The 17,945-nt window shown below is 42.5% G+C and overlaps 1 protein-coding gene across 2 annotated transcripts in view; it reads right to left on the bottom strand.

Annotated features, from left to right (window-relative positions):
- The window catches only part of oxr1a (oxidation resistance 1a), a 75,606-nt gene that overhangs the window by 19,576 nt on the left and 38,085 nt on the right, over positions 1 to 17,945 (bottom strand). For both annotated transcript variants that reach the window (XM_080500898.1, XM_080500897.1), the window contains exons 3-6: positions 17,254 to 17,361; positions 15,231 to 15,344; positions 3,566 to 3,718; positions 1,299 to 1,483 (exon numbers count right to left, since the gene is read on the bottom strand). In XM_080500898.1, coding sequence (XP_080357024.1) covers positions 1,299 to 1,483; positions 3,566 to 3,718; positions 15,231 to 15,344; positions 17,254 to 17,361 — 560 coding nt within the window. The remainder of the gene's footprint in view (positions 1 to 1,298; positions 1,484 to 3,565; positions 3,719 to 15,230; positions 15,345 to 17,253; positions 17,362 to 17,945) is intronic.

A 17,945-nucleotide genomic window follows, 5' to 3' on the forward strand; every position in this document is an offset into this window, starting at 1 on the left:
TTTCATTGTACAGCCTGCAGGTGTGCTGTCTCTGTAGTCATGCAATTATAATAATCAATAAAACAAACAAACACACAAATAGCACAGTTTAACTCAAATTGAAAGCTGTGGGTATTTTTTTTAATTTCTGTTCAATACATTTGAAAAATCTATAGGCACCAACAATTTGGTTAATTTGAAGATCAGTAATTAATAATCGATTAAAGCTGTAATAGTCCCACAGTGGATTAGTGCATAATGCTCTCATAATAACAACATCCCTGGTTAATGTTATTAGAGGGGATATTGTCAATAGAAGTTATTCACCACACAGTGACACAGGAAGGTGTGGGATGACCACTGTAACAGCCGTGACTTTGTCACAGCCACATTGAAATGTATGGAAATTCAGGTCCAGGCGCTAACCACACTCACTTGTGAAGGACAGTGTTTATATTATTAATCCATAGACTTGTGACTGTGTATATTACTATTGACAGGCTTAATTTCAATGTACAGGGAAACAAATTGGTGTTGCAAGCAAATGAAAATGTTGCACATCTTGGAAGCACTCAGCGAGACGTTGCACACAAAGAACAAGAACTGCACACAATTGCATCCTGCAGGCACTTGTTGCTCAGCTGCGTGTTCAGACAGACAGGCAGAGGTCACAGCCACAGCTGAGAAAACAGCTGGGCCTGGCACAAAAACCCGTCATTTGCCTGCACAATAATGGCTCCACGGGCAACACTCAGCTGGTTAAATGTAGCTCTGCTCAGACCCTGCGAGCAGCACAAGAAACAGGAGAGGCAACAAAAGACGTGACGGGTGTTCGTGATGTGACACGATCTTTGTCGCCTGCACAGCGCAAATTTCAGCTGTGCTAAAACAACCAAAGTCCCCCCCCCCCCTCCTCCCCCCGCCACAAATGTGTAAGGTGGAAAGAAATGGCTGCTTCCTCCTGCGTAAAGAGGTGAGCAATCACTGTAGGTGGGTGAAGGCACACTTCATTAACCCCACTGTAATTGCCCTTTTACGTTTGATTTTGGTACGTGTGTGTGCGCGTGGGAATTTATCAGTCGGTTGGTCGTTGATGCAGTCTGACGATGGGAGCAGCGGAGAATGACATTGATTAGACTAAAGTTGCGATATGGGAGTGTGCACAATATTAAGTCGAAGAAGAATCTTTGCAGGGACAAATGGGGCTTCTGGCATTTATAGCTGCTTGGGGCTTCAAATATTAACATGCACAGTCCTTGCTGAGGTTTTGTTTTGCTACTAAAGACCATCTGCGCACATTACATCTGTGTTCTTCTTACTCTGGGACGGCCTCTCTGATCTTGGGGTCGGTGATCTCCTTGTAGATGGCAGCAGACTGTACCTCCTCCAGGGGACACATGATGCCGTACTCCTCACACCCGTGGGCCTGAACCAGGGGGTCCATGCGGTGAGGGTCGAACATGATGTTGTTGGGCGTCACCAGCAACACTCCGCTCACCGCACCCTGACAGCAACACGATGGGAGGCGGAATAAAAGGAGAGGGGCCGTTGGGTTAGACAGAGATCCATCAAAGCTTTCGATACATAAAAGGAAGAACTTAGCATGTTGCCCACCATGGAAAGTAATCAAAAAGCACCTCCCAACACACAAACAACTGAGGGCCAAATCCATTTCAGACCACAAATATCTTAAATCAAGTAGAAGATATTGACTGCCAGCGCTGGACCACTTCAGTGCTTTCATTTGGTACCTGGGAGTGAATCACCAGCGGTTCAATACCATGGATCTATGGGGGTTTATGTGTGGCAGCAGAGCTGCAAAGGTGCGCTACGGCTGAATTGCGTGACTGAAAATTAGATACAAATCCTAAAAATAAAGCCTGAAAATTGGTCTGATTACACTCATATTTATAGAGCATGAGAAGTACATTTGACTGAAGCTTTTTTTAAGGTCCTGAATCTGGAAAACTCAATTTACATGTCTTCAAAGAGCCATAGACTCCCCGGTTATCACACATCTTAACAACATTAACTTTAATCAGCTGAACCAAACTGCAGTCAGCAGGAGATGCTTGTCTTAATGTGCCGGTCTGCAGGGTTAATTCACAATCGCCTCCATAAACAAGAATGTTCTGTGCAGTTATTTTTCCTTCTGAATCTAAAAAAAATGGGACAATGGAGACATAAACAATATTTAATATTCTAGTACAGCGACTCTGATGTGATTACCACAGCAAAGCACTGAAAGGGAAAACAGCAAACAGAGCTTTTTTTTTAAACGACGATGACTCATGAAGAGAAATGTGCATCAGTTTGATTCCAGTCGGCTCAATTATGATACATACTTCATGTGATATTTTCTCAGATTTTATCTGCTGTCAATCTGAAATGATGATGTAAACTACTGATTCTTAGGAAAAACACTAAATCTTTAACCTGCGAGACTATTTTTTGAAGAAGGTTACTGAGAAACAGCTTCACTGTGGAGTTTATTATGGGCCTCATGCAGTTACAGTCTCTTAACCTACTAGCTGAATATAATTACAATTATAACCCCCAATTTTTTTTTGTAACCTTTAAGGCAGATGTTTAATTGAATAGAGATTGCTAACTTGAATCCAGCACATACAGCCCATACAGAGTGCCAAACATGTGGCCCGTTGGCCAAAATCCCAGTGATGAGAAAAGAAAAAAACACAATTGCTGTTTCTAGTTTGTTCACCTGAGGCTGGTCTGCTTCTGCAAGAGTAGAGGTCAGAATGCAACAGAGACCTAAAAGTGAGCAGCAGATGGCACAGCGCTTGGAGCCGAGAGATCAGCGGTGCAGCATTTAAAGCTCGTGAGCTCACATCATTTGAATCAAAGCCCTATTATGATGTTTGGATTGTGGAATATTCATGCTGCTACCCTGTGCCCTGAGAAGCAACAGGCTTTCAGTTTGCAGCGAGATTACAGGATTATCTTTTCAAGCCCCACAAAAGTTTGAGATTAAAAAGGACTGTAAAATTTTCTTGTGACATCTTTACATAGATATATAGTAATTTAGGTATGATGTCTTTTAGTGGTATTAAATTATTAGATGGTGGCAAAGTGCATTAGTGGGCTACGAACACCACTTTGGCACCATCATAACCATTTGCAAAAGGTGTTACCTCTTTTCAATTCTCTTCAGAGAAGAATAAAAAGGAGATTATCAATTCAAGATGAAACCAAACAAATCCACACTTAAACTGCTGTGCTGAAAGATGAATCACTGTTGAACTGAAAGCGTCCTTTCCAATGCATATATATGTATAGAGTGTAAAACATGCAAGGAAAGGTGTTGTGGAAACACTCATCGCAAATCTGGAGACACACAAATGTGACTTCTGTAAGAAGAAAAAATCTTCTGACGCAGTGGAATCAAGGTTTTGTGGAACAAACTAAGTGAACATGATTACTTGAGTGCCACTACAGGCATTACAGCAACAAGAAAAACTGGAACTGGGAAAAAAAAAAAACATTTGACGTTGTAAATGTTACATCTGCAGAGGAACACGGAGTGAAATGTTCAAGAAAAATAAGAAGTTATATAAAAATGTCTCACCTTGCCATCGGTGATGTACTTGCAGTTGATCTTGAGGAACTTCTCCGTGAGGGCCTCTTCCTCCTCGGAGGTGGATGACACCACTCTGGACTGGCGCAGGTTGGAGAAGACAGGGGGGTGAACACCTTCTGGTCTGGGGGGGCCATCGGAGTCCTGAAAGAGCCACGGGTGGAGGTGGGGACAAGTGGTGTAATAAAAACAGAGAGTGTGAAAGGAGAAAGGAAAAATAACAGCATGATCTGCATAAGCTGACTGCTGATAAACAGGACATGAAGTAGATAAAGATTGATGTTTTTACAGTGAAGAATAACTGTAAAACTGACAAAAGCAAACTGATAAAGCTGCAAACTGCCCCGTTCTGCTGTTCACAGGTCGTCTGAATCCGTAAATAGGTTTCAACCAAACATAAATAATGAGCGCTGGAGAGCAGACATGGCTCGGTTCACTTGGTAATACATAGTGAAACTAATTTCTGTCTCGTTTGATCAAACTAATGCATTTGAGTCTCTAAACATATCATTTATATAAATGGATATTTCCTACGCAGCGGAACAATCAGGTTGAGGGAAACCCAGCGACGAGCCACAATAACACGGCTGCTGTGTTCCTGAGCTTCACTTCAATGTGGTAATTAGGCACAGAAACATTCATGTGAGACCAGAGTTTTAATAACGGGGCAAAACATTACGCCTGGCTGCTGTTATTTTATTAAAAGACTTACAAACTGGGGGCTGTCGATGTCTGCACAGTTTTAAAAAGTGTACATTTGGGATTCGGATAAATCAGGATTTGCTTTCTTTTTTGGGGGGGGGGGGGGGGGGGGGAGGGGGATGAACTTCACATATCAACACGGATATCAAGTTTGTTTTAAGTCATGTTTTTGATGTAGAAAAAAAATATGGAGACAAATGTCATTTTCACATCTGAATAGTGGACAAATACTGACAGGTGATCAAACAATAGGCACAGGATGGAACACTGGTGGTGGGTTTTTAGAATGTAATATGGTCGTTTCACAACTGTTAATAGAGATTTTCACTTTCTCAATAGTTTTGTTATTGTTTATGGGAGTAATTCCACTCTCTCTCACGATTTTGAACCTCTTGTGATGTCTTTTCCACCCTGCTTGTGGCGGTTACTGTATCACTTCATGGTTGTTTTGAATCAGGGATAGTTTTAAATATCTAAATGTTTGTTTTGCAAAGCCACATGGTGTTAAATTTTGTTGACGTATTTGTGTTTGTTTTATGTCTGGTTGAGCAAGTCATCACATTTATGCACAGCAGAACATTGTAATATAATTAAAAAGTTCAAGTCTGTTATTGCCACACTCATATAAACTAAGAGTTTCAGACTTTTTCAAAATTTAAAGGTTAATATTTAATTATAATTTCTGGCGAAACGCCCCCAAAACATTTCTTTTTTTAAGATATTGTACTTTCGATTTTAATGACTTAAACACAAGTAAATACAAATGCAGGTTTTATTATTTGGTTTTGAGAAATGAATGTTGATTTGTTGGTTTCAGCATGCCTTCGTGTTTGTCTCTGGGTGTTTTTTGCCTCTCGTCATGGTTATTTTACATTTGCTTGTGGCATTTGCTTCTCTTCTGTTGTTGTGGTAGGTTTGCCTTTTGTAGTAGTTTTGTTTTGCACCTTCATGTTTTGCATGACGCTTTTGGTGATGGTTTTGCATTTCCTTTTTAATTTCTGCAATTCTTGGTGAATAAGAACTTGTCCTTAAAACAACCTGTTTAAACAACCTGTTGCACAGTCTTACCCCTGATAGGTTGTGTAAAACCTTTCACGATGTTTCATATGGTTTTACATTTACTCGTCCTTTGATTTACTGTCCAAATGCTAAAATTCAACCCAGGACATGACATGATACTTAAGTCCCTTATGTTCTGCTGAACAATTTCCATTTAAAGCACCATTAAGTTTATGCAACCAAAAATGCAAACAAAAGTCTCAGCAGCTGTATTCTTGATTTTATTCATATTAAAAAAACATCAAATTCCCATTTACCGTTTCCTATGCTGAGAGGAAAGTGTTCCTTGATACAGTTTGGTGACACACTATGAAGCAATCTTGCTACAGCTTCATGATTCAAGCTTGGTAACACTGCAACCGGCCACAGATGGTGTGTGTGCTGGGCTGGAAACACGAGGTGTGGTGTGTTTGGTGTTTCTACCAGTGGCCTGTTGCCATGCGATGACTGTGCCATGGGGACAGACCGACTGAAGTGTGTCCACAGGGACGACTGGGCCTGACAGACTGTGCAATAGTGAAAATGAAGGACTATCTGTGATATTGAACCAGTGTATGAGAGGAAGAGTGGGCCAGGCCTGAGCAGACACAGCAGAACAAGCAGCAGATACATCAGCTGTGGTAAAGAAACGTATAAACAAGAGCAGGTAAGGTGAGCTGGAGGCAAATACAGGAGCATTATCAGAATGGAGACAGAGGGAAAACGAGAGAGGAGTGTGTGGGAGTCACCATTGAGAAGGGAGGTGGGGGGGGTGGCTGTTCTGACCAGGAGAAGAGGACATGTCAAGAGCCGGTGGGGAAGTGAAGTGAAGAGCAGTGAAGAGCGACAGTCACAGTGAAGAGCTTAGAAGGAGAGAGACTCAAGCCCAAAACAACTGTCTGCTGTCCTCCTGACACCCACCCCCACACCTCCTCCTCTCACTCTCTCTCTCTCTCTCTCTCTCGCCGTTTCCCAGCGTAGTCGACAAACAGCCTGCAGCTACTGACCCACACCGACACAGGCGGCCCAGACACTGGCAGCCGGGGAAGCTGAGCAGGCCGGCCAATCTGTTACTGCCAAAACAAGCCTCTCAGAGAGAAAAAGACAGGAGGCAGAGACCAAAAAAAAAAAATCTAAAGCGGAGGAAAAGAGGATAAGGAATGGAGCTGAAAAAGTTCTTCGGATCCATGAGAGCGTCTACTGGTGATGAATGTGAGATCTGAGGCACAGCTGTTAGAGAACGATGTCCGCATGTAGAAACGTAAGCTCTTTCCCTCACCCACACAACTGCACTTCAGCACCATTACATTTCCAGCTAGTTGCTTCCTAATTACTTGTTCAAGCTGGCTTTCCTGCTCCGAGGTTAAACATGAAAAGATGAGCAGGATTCTCCACCAGCGAAGACTGAGGGGGAAAAAATAAAAAAATAATATAATCTCCAACACACCTGGGTGCACATGTGCAACACACACCTGGGCAGAAAGGAGCAGCTACAGATGTCAAAACATGTCCTCTTTCCTGGAAATGTAGAACAAACAGTCTCTCTTGTTCCCTGTAATTAAATCTGGTGTGATGTGTTTGCGAGGAAATATCAGCCGCCGCACATCCCACACAGACCACATGAGACGGGGCCTGCGGTCCATCAGCTGAGAAGGCAGGATTTCCTCTTATTTCTTCAAAGTTATTTGCCAATATTATCTTGTTTGTCACTTGCTTGCAGCTCGTAATCGGTGGGAAACGCGTGACTTACTGTGCGTTCCGTTGGTGCGACGATCAATAAACTAGAAGGCGAAAACCTGCACTGTCATGTTACATAAGCAAACCATCACCTGATCTGAGCGTCCAATCAAGTGTGACGCCTCTCCTCTTCCCTCCCGGTGGTCCGTCCCTTTCTACCTGTGCCGCTCACCTCCAGCTGCCCGCTTGCTGAAAAATACCTCTTGCTTCGGGAAATTGCATTCTCCATGTTATAGAGCTGCAGGGATTTGTCTCCGTCGCTCCTCACTGGTTCATTGTAATCGAGAAGAAGCGTCGAGCGCTCCCCCTTCGGTGTGAAATTCAATCTTATAACTATTACTGCAGTGACACTTGGCTCGCCATCACTCTAAATCTCTTTAGTGTGATGTTGTCACAAAGTCCTGTCAAATCAGCTCAAGTTTTGAGGTTCATTTGTGTTCATACGGAATACATTTTATGCTGATGTTGTATACAGAGAACATGACAGAACATTTTTGTCACCGTTTTGGCACCTATGGAGTATGCACTTGGTGCTATGGCAACCTAAGCTGGTATTTTTAAATGTTCTTTTTTTTTTTTTTAATGAATTTGGGACTATTAGCTTCGCTTCTTAAATTCATCAAGTACTTTCCAGTGACCTTTTCAGCTATTCAATCCTGACTTTTAGTTTTTAACCTGGATCACACTGTGTTTGAATGATGTTGGTTTATCACTGAAAAAGAAAACTTTAATTAAGGTCTGTGAGTCACTCCTGGAAGAGAGAAGAGTTTAGCTCATAAATGCAGTAATGTGTGGGGTGGGGGTGTGAGTTTAAAGTCAAACGACTCGATGAGTCACACACAGTCTGGGATAGTTGGCAGCCCCGCTATATCACCCAGTACTTTAGGATCATCTGTCATGTTTAACCACGTATTTATTACTTGTAGCTAACTATTTCAACTTTTTAACCAGCTTTAACAGGCATCTGTCAAAACATTTCAGTGGCATCTTTTATATTTACTTATTTAATTATTTTAGAATAGAAAAGAATGATGGCGACAGGAAACATGGATCTCTTCTGGTGCTTTAAGATAATTATTTCAGCTTCAAGCTGTACAGAAATCCATTTCAACCACTTCTCAACTTACTTATTGATTTTCCAAAATGTATATACAGCGGACACTTTTACACTTTTGTATTTATTACTGTGAGACATAAAAGTGTTAAGATTATTAAACAAACTGTTACATACATGATTTTTTCACATACATGATGTGTTAATTTTCATACTGTTGGAAACATTGTGTGTGACACTACCTCAGTTTGGTGATTTATATTGTTCGGCCACATCCTAATTTAATTTCTGTAAAGAATAAATACTTTTAGGGAATTAGCTTATAGACGTGGCTCACGAGCACTAAACACAAAGTGCAGGTGACGGATCAATACGGATTTAGATTAGGTGCTTTAAACGCCATCATCCTGCCACAAACACCTCACTTATGTGAAACGAAAATTGCTTTTCAGCTTTTATCCTCTAATATATGTCCAGTATTCATCCTGCTCTGGCCTTCAAGCCATCCAATATTTTCTCAGCTGAAGCTGGAGCGTGGCTCTGCTGTGAGGGATGATACGAAACTCCGCTGCCTCTTTATTATATCCAATATTAACTCTGCTTCATCCAGGCGACTGAGGCAGTTAGATGAGGTAACAGGCGGCAGGTGAGGAGAAGAAGAAGAAACCTATGAGACAAATACTTTAATGAAAACACACCGACTTCATCTGAACACATCTGAAGCGAGCCGAGATGTGTCCCGAAGTGACCAGATTCTAGTCTTGAAAACTAAAATGTTTTTTTTTGTGTCTTTTTTTCTGTGCGTGTGACATGAAAGGGAGTGAGAGCACAATGCAGCACGGTGAACTGGCTGCTGTGCTAAAAACCCAGAGATGAAAGAGCGGCCGTGCTGGCCTCGAAATGCGAGGAACCTCTTGGGGTGGTTAGAATTGAAGAGAAAAGCTGAGGTGAGAAAAGGAGAGATGTTTGGAGGGCCGGGGGCTGACATGGCCACCAGGACCTTGTCTGAGTGGTTGGGATAGGCGGATGAAGGATGAAGGATGGAGGATGGAGGGCGGTAATCTGCTCTGCGGGAATCTGAGCTGACAGGGATGCTGGGAGGACAGGAGGCATGTGTAACAGTGTTAGATGACAGCTGTGGAGGGGCAAAAAGCAATCAATACACCTTTAGTTTTGAACCATGGACTCTTTCCTCACCGCCATTAAAAACAAAAAGAAGATATATTTGACTTCTGCAAAGATATGGCTGCTGTCCAGGCTGTGGTGACAGAGTGAAAGGTAGTAGAGAGCCACACATTCCAAAATAGGAGAAGGCCCCTAAAGCAGCAGCAGCAAGATTATTTCTGTTGCACTCCGTTAGCCGCATCGGTGAATAATACAGACATCAGAGAGACTGTGTGCAGGTGCCCACCCTGCTTTGACCTTGACAGTGACACATGGCGCAATCAAAATTCAATCCACAGCTCCACCCAGTGGGGATGAGCACACACTGCAAGCACACAATGATTGGAATTCATCAACCACCCCGCCCCCCCGAAGCAGAACTCCTCAAGTACAATCTGTACTGTTGTTGGTATCAGCTCTGAAGGGCTGAGACACTGAATCTGTCAGGCTTGTTATTCATCTGTTAGCCGGTTTAACAAGTCAATCACAAAATCTGTACTCAGACATGGAAGGAATAGGAGGTGCTGCGTGTTAGGAGATGGCACCAGATATAAATTGAATAGGTTCCAGTTCATCCAGCACTAATTTTAGATCACACCCCAGCGGAAGAGAGTGCGGAAGGAAGAGAGGATGGAGGGAGGTGAAGGAGGTGCCAAAAGAGGAAGAGACAGAGAAGGTCACAGTAGTCGCTGCACCGCCGGGACGAGCAGGCATGTGTGTGCGCCGTGTGTGTCGGCGTGAGCATGAGGAAGGTGTGGTGTGAGGATGTGCCTGCCCACACAGATGACCAGAGAGCAGCTACGCCAGCGAGCCACCGGCTGCCAAATAATCCAACGACAGCAAGACCGCCAGCCAAAAAGTCAGCCAACCTCACACACACACACGCACGCACGCACAGACACACAGACAGACAATCAGCCAACTATCCATGCCTGCAAGATGTGTTACTTTGGCTGCCAATACCAGCGGGCAGGCAGGCAGACCAGGACACTTCAGAGCTGCCTTATCTGGCCTTTAGCTCCTACTCAGAAACCCTGAACAAGGTAACCTCGCAGCAAACGCACTTTCACTTGCTCACTGACGTATGAGAAGAACAAGTCCATGGAGCAAATGATGGATGCACATTTGACAGCGGACAGTCTGGAGACATTCATTAGCATGTTTTGAGTCCGAGCCGATTAGCAGCTGGAAGGAAAATTTCTCTTAGTTTCCAAGGTGCTACCGACCGTTTAAATCTATTTTTGGCTCAGTAAAATAATACCTTATAAACCATGTTCCCGAGTGACGTGAAAGAAAACACTGTCAACGCTTCATTTGGGCATTTGCTCCAAAACAACCCCTTTTATTTATATAACTTTAACCCTTCAAATAATTTGTGAATATACACATTCTGTTCTTGTTGATTGTCAAAACAATCTTTTTGCTTTGTCCAATTTTTTTTTTGTTTAAGTGCACTCAAACTAACATTTCTGATGATAATGTGCAGGTTAAATTGAAATATGTTATACGGAGACGTGTACTTCACAGTGTAAAGCCGTGGTTTAGGGTGCATGGAGCAGGTGTCTGAGTGCACTATTGCTAATTGAAAATTAAATGCCTGGGGAACAAAGCAAACACAAAAGCTATACATGTGGGTTTGCACAATGGCAGATGTTGGCGCACCATCAAGAAATCAATCACCGGGCCACCTCGAATTCTGTTTAAGAGCCAGGTGTGCTGGCACACTGCTGCTATGGCAGCAGATTTGCCAAGCAGGAGAAGAAAAAGAAGAGTTTCAGCAAAGTTGGAAGTAATATCTTTACCTTGTTTGGTCAAAAACGGTTATTCTTAATAACCTTGCTTGCAGCAGCTTGTTTGGATAACTTGAGGTGCTTGCGAGGATGCTGCTGCTTTGTACTGTGGCATGCATACATCATCAATATACATCCACCATACTGGGAGTAAACGTATCTCCTTCATGAACTGCCCATAGAAAAACTTGGTAAGTGAATGTATGTTCAGGTTGGCCATAGTGGTGGTACACACTGTATAAAGTCTGAGAACCACAGATGTAAGTAAATAATCAGGTGATTACTGCTTTATTGTGCACAACTGACCTGCTTTAAAGATGCACGTATACATCCTGCTTTTGTCTCGTGCTGCAGGCATCAAATAACTATCAAGAAGCAGCAGACACAATTTCAGCTCCTTATAGTGTTTTAGCCCAACCTGGAGTACTTACGTCCTGTGATAGCTTGGCAATCGGTCCATGGAGACGATCTCTGCTGGAATAAGTTGCTATAGTTTGGAAATACATGTAAGGTCACTGTATAGATGTGGGTGTTGCTAATAAGAGGATTGCAGACTAACAAGAGACAACAACGAAAGCCCCTGGCATCTCCTCACTTTAAAACCAACATGTGGATGTAAGAACTTTTGCTGTTTATTTTGCATTATCAGGCTGGAGAGTTTTTTTGTTGTTGTTCACAGCCTATTTGGCATGTCATGTTTTGGCAAGCTGGTTGGCAAGGTGGCCTGTCAGCATGACAGATCCAGGTTTGGCCTCTTCCGAGTTTGCGTGTCCTCAATTGAACTTTTTTCATGTTTTCTCCGACAAAGGCAAAAACACAGTTCCTGGGTTGACTAGTGATTCACTGTATGTATAATATGTGGATGATGTGGTTATAGGAGATTTAGACTAATCCATTTCTGTGTTTTGGAGGGATCATAACCCATAGAACTTTGTCGTCTTTACAAATACTCATAGGATTTTAGTATTGAGGAAAATACACAGCAGTGTGTTCAATGGTTTTAATTATTTGAACATCTCATGGGCTTTTTGAACCTCTTCTGCCAGATCTGACTCTTTTTATAGAAATAGAAGCCTTTAAACGTTGCTTCTCTTCTCCTCGTCTTCATCAGGGTCATATAATCTATTTGCTGCATGCACTGCTATTACGATACACCTCCCAGAACCATTCATTTCGATAATATCCTCATTGAGACGAGCGTGCTGAGCACCAAAAGAGGCTTGTAATTAAAAGATGCTGGGGATTCTGGAGAGGGAAAAAAAGAAAAAAACAACCCAGACGTGGAGCGAGTTATTAAGGTCCTTCCTGTGGGTTAATAACCAAAATGTGGCCGCATCCTTCCATACAACTACAAACTAACACACGTGAGGTTGAGAGGGAGAGACGGGAGTGTGAGGGAGGGCACACACACAAACGTGCAGAGTTGACAGATACAGACGCACACTTTCTCACACACACACACACACACACACACACACACACACACACACACACACACACACACACACACACACACACACACACACACACACACACACACACACACACACACACACACACACACACACACACACACACACACACACACACACACACACACACACACACACACACAAACAAACAAAACGCCTCCACAAACACTCGCACACACACAGTTGACACATCGGGTGAGGTAATGTTCCCTCTCTTCTGCCTTCCAAGCACACTTCCTCTGCCTGGAATAATTGCCGCCTGGCTGCTCGTCTGGGAGCGTGAGCTGCTCCCTTCATTAGTTGTTCTAAATATCAGACACGGCATCACTTTTAAAGGCTTAATTTCTCCGCAGTCGCAGCCCCTCTCTCTGATCCTCCCCCGTCGAGAGCCACAGAATACACTCCTGTTCTCACAGGCAATGACCTAAATAGATAAGTAGTAAATGAACAGGGCCTTTCTTTTGCCAACCGTGGAGAAATGAACGGACAGGGAACGGAAGACGGCATCTAAACTGGAGTGGAGCGGCGGCGGCGGCAGTCGACACGGACCTGCAGTATCCATTTTCTTGTAAAAGCGGCAAAACAAGCCCTACGTTTCCATGGAGACCAGCTAACAGTCATATTTCTTTAGGGACCAGTGGGCTTCCTGCGGTGCTTAATGATTGGCTCATTCAGATGCTGCAGACACAGCACCTGAGGGAGATGGCTCGCACTGCTGGCCTTAAGAGCTGCGAGGACACGGTGTGTTCAGACCTGAAGTCACTTCACACACTAACAACATGCAGCAGACCACCAGCCTTCCTACATGTCGCAGGCACCTGCTATTGAAGGACAACTGGGGGAAAAAAAAACTAAACAAAAAACACTAAAGAAGGCCTGAAGTCAAACCAGGAGTTAATCACTACACAGAACCGAGTGACAGCGGGATTAAATGGCCATTGCAAAGATTTTCTTCTCAAGAACTCACATCGCATCTCCTGTTTTCTTTTTTTGAGCAATTACAACAGAGAATGAAAACCAAAGTACAGGCAGCTTGGATGCTAATTAAAAGCGCAGACACATTTTCTAATAGCCCCTTTCACACATTCACTTCCTTCACACGTTTGCATTCATGTTTGAAAAAAGAACCACGAGCACCTTCATCCTCCATCGGTTGAGAATGAAGATAAACAGGCCGCACTAATCAGGCATGCATTAAAGTATTGCGTTCTTCAATGTACTTACACAAATATTTATATAGTAAAAGATATCTAATATCAAATCTCCTATTAATATTACTGAAATTTTGGCAAAGCTAAGCTCGGAGGGTCACACTGAACACGCACCATCATTTTAGAGGAGAGATGATCACTTTGTTGTGAACTGAAAAGATTATTTGATCAATGATTAGCGAGGAAAATTAACATGTTTGTTCGCCACGTAAGCAAAATGCCCTTGCACAAGCAAGGAGGTGCAACCGATAAAGTCTCACCATGGATTGCATTTCGCTAAAAACAGCTAATCAGAAACTGGGAAAATTATTTAGATTTGTAGCTTATTGTAAGTTAGAAAGTAAGCCACAAAACTCAGATCAGCTGATTACTAATGTAACTTCCAGGTCTGTCACAGTCAGCAGTTTATACACACTACACAATATAAATAATATAAAAATAAATCAAACCCCAATAAAATCATATCCAACATTGATAGAGCTCCATATGGTAATGCTTTGTAAATTACGTGCATGTTTGATAAAGGTAAAGTGATTATGAGGGGTTTTATTAGATATTACAATATTTATTGTGGGAGGATTGCATCTTTGACATAATGGTACGACCTGTTAAAGAGCTTTCTCTGGCATTTTTCAATTCGAATCACTGTTTTAATTGGAGTTATATAAATAAGACTGTTATTACTTCATGTTGTGTACCAGGTTTAACTTCCTGCTAATTTCCCTCTGCAACACATTCTCTCTTTGTTTGTTTATAAATTATTAGTCTCACTGAAATCACCTTGAACTTCATTGTGGTCTTGACATTTTTATATGTGTTGAACATTCTCTTTCTCAGAATGTCAACAACCCGAGACAGCTCTGAATACAACGTCACATAAACAATGGTGAGAGTGCACACGCAGGAGTGAATCATTTCAGACTTTCTCAAGGACTATCGCTCAGCAAACAACAAAAAAAAAAAGACATGCATTGTTCGAAAGTGACACGTGTCATTGTGCCCGGCAATGCAACACACACATGCACATACGCACGCACGCACACACACACACAGCCCTTCCTGCCTTGCCCTCGGACAAAACCACTCAGGTATTTTTTTATCAGCACCTCATATTGTCTTTTCTGTCCTTTACAGCATGAAACATTATTGTCGGTGTAAATGTGACGACAGTGGCTGAAGGATAAACTAGTATTTTTTTGTGTGGTGTGAATATGTAGAGCATCCAGGAACTGAGACAGTTCATATATTGTCTTTATATCTTAGTATGGGAACTACTGGAGATTAGAGCTCTTGCACGATTGATTCGTGAAACTGGACAGAATATTTTCAAAGAATGGAAAGTGAACCGTCGTCATCGTCGTATTTCCAGGCGAGACCCTGATGATGATCAACATCTATTGTGTGTGTCATCATGACATCTGAAAACGAAAGCGCTGTGAAGTTCTGTTCATGGGTGAGGATGAGCATCGGAGGCGGAGGTCAACGTACCGTCACCTTCTCTAAATCAGCTTCTGAGGAGGTGGGAGACAGGGGGCTGATGGGGCTGAGGGAGGGGGAGCTTCCGACGCTGGAGACGTACTCGGGATCAGGAACGTACAGAACCTGCAAACACAATCCATGTCTGTATTTACACAGGCGCCGTCTTTGTGCAAACAGGCAGAGGGAGTAGAGTTGCACTCACACAACCCACACACAAGTTTGATTAGGCAAATAACATGAAATCATGTGAGGAGATTCATGTTATTGTCAAGACAAACAAAGAGAGGAGGAGTGACGGCCATGATATTGAGTTAGTGGTGGGATGTTGTGTGGGGTGGGTTTTTAGAAGACAGACACAACAAGGTTGTCTGCTTGATGGTGGAGCTGGAAGAATGTTGGGTTAGACACTGAAATAAATAAAAGATGCTTATTCACTTGTATTATTGGCAAATGACACTTAGCATTTCAAATCAGTCGACTGAAGGAATTGTACCATTGTACCAGTCTGAGGGAGGGCAGGGCCTGAGCCACCTTATGAAGTAATATTTACCTCCAGACTCTCACTTCATATTTACTCTGATATCCTCTCCTGGTCCCTAACCAATCACCTTTTCTCATACATAAACCAGCCGAAGTAAATTACATCCACAAATATTATCATAAGAAACAGAAAGTGGGAAATGCCATTGTCAACACAGGAAAACAAAAACTAAAATTGCCCCTTGTGATTGTATACTCATACTGAGCCTGCAGACATGGTACAAAGTGGATAAGTATAATAGAAAGTAGACACTTTTTCCCAAAATGTCCTTCTGATAGTTTAATCTGAAATTAAAAATGGTCAAAAACGTCGACTGGATGAATGTGCCTCGCATGTACAATGACGTTGTATCAAAGCCATACTAATTAATGACATAAGGCAAGTTGATAATATTTTTACACAAGGTGTAAAGTAGTCTAAAACACGGGGACTTTTTGGATGAGCCTCTAAAATGTACAGTATATGCTGGTTTTTATATCTGAGGTTATTAAACTTTCCATCAGGTCAGGAATGACAGTCCTGTTGGCCTGTATTTAGTCCAGCTCAGTTTGTGATTTGCAAGATTTGGATTTTTAATTTTTGGGGCAACACAAGAAAATCAGGAGATAAAATATATAAATTGAGTTACAGTTTCAGGGTAAAGATTTCAGCTGTTGTAAAAGTACAACTTGCGTCTCGGCAAGCAGACGGCAGCTCAATAAGTGCTCTTCACACCCTGCTGTTTGGACCCAGGTCAACTCTGCATTGTCTACAGAGAGCTGGGGGGGGAGAGTATGCATGTGGCTTATCTCCATTGAACTGGATTTGATTTTGATGCCAGAAAAAACTGAAAATATCAGTTTGGATGTTTGTCACATCCCCCCCTATTAAAAAAAAAAAAACTGATTTAGAAATTGGGTCTTTTACAAAAAAAAAAGAAAAGAAAAGGGAAACATCAAAGCCAAAGGAAGCTGGCAGTGTGTTTAGCGAGCTAAAGATGGGTAGCTCGTGTCATGTTGTGGGAACTGAGGCGAGATTGCCTCAGTTTAAATTTAAGCAGCACACATATTATTATACCTTTTTAGAAACAAATGGGTCTTATGCAATAAACAGCATCCTGATGGGACAACCGATGCTGTAATTAGCAGGCAATTAAGAGGACGATACAGCAAGTAGGGACGTGGTTAGTGAGTCAGCGAGTTGCTCCGAGAAAGCGGGAGGGAAATAAATAAATAAATAAATAAATAAATAAATAAATGAATGAATGAATGAATGAATGAATGAAACTCATGTCGGGTGTGAACGTCCCCTAAAAACACTCCCCTTTCAAGTTGTACTTCTAAATTCCCCACATTCAGAGAAATCTTAGTGGCTTGGAGATGAAAGTGGCTCGTCGTGAAATGCATTATGAAGCAGCTCATGGGTGGCTGTGGGTGTGAGGCTGCAGTGGCACTCTGATGAAGTGATGCAGAGGAATGTATCGGTGAAGGTGTGCACGGCGGCGGTTCACACCTGGCCAGGCACCACTGCTCTGGAGAACAGCTTGTTCAGCTGAACCAGCTCGTTGGGTGTGGTGTCAAACTTGAGCGCAATGCTGTTCAACGTGTCCCGCGATTCCACCTGGACCACAGAGAGACAGAGAGAGAGAGAGAGAGAGAGAGAGTAGAGAGAGAGAGAGAGGACACAGACAAAAAGGGGAAAAAATAAAAACACGTAAAAAAAAAAAAAAAAAAACATACCACTGCTTGTGTTTGGGGACATTTCCTTCGCACAGGGAAGACTCTGCGACGTGACACACAGAAGGGGAGGATGGAGAGACGGAGTATCTGAGAGCAGAGCTGTGAGATGATTTCTTTAGAGGCTTTGATGTGGTTTGTGTTTGCACGTAAGATTTTGGGATGTTACGCAGATTAAAGCTGTCAGCTGTTGACCAGGAATAGATTCCCATGGGAGGCAAGGATGCCAGCGGAAATATGAACTGACACAAATGTCAGCAGTGCTCTTGTGTTTTCTTCTGAGTCAATGATGTAGTAAGATTTACACTTTCTCAAATTAAAAACATGATTAAACTATGAATGCTTTTCTCTTTGAGGGGTGGTGGTGAATTAATTCAGCAATTAAAATGCAAAAAACAACAGCAATAATAAAGAGAACCCCCTGGAATGATAATCAATAATAACAACACAGTCAGTGGAGCCAAGCAA

Source organism: Blennius ocellaris, assembly GCF_963422515.1.
Source record: "Blennius ocellaris genome assembly, chromosome: 8".
In the NCBI taxonomy this organism is placed as follows: Eukaryota; Metazoa; Chordata; class Actinopteri; order Blenniiformes; family Blenniidae; genus Blennius; species Blennius ocellaris.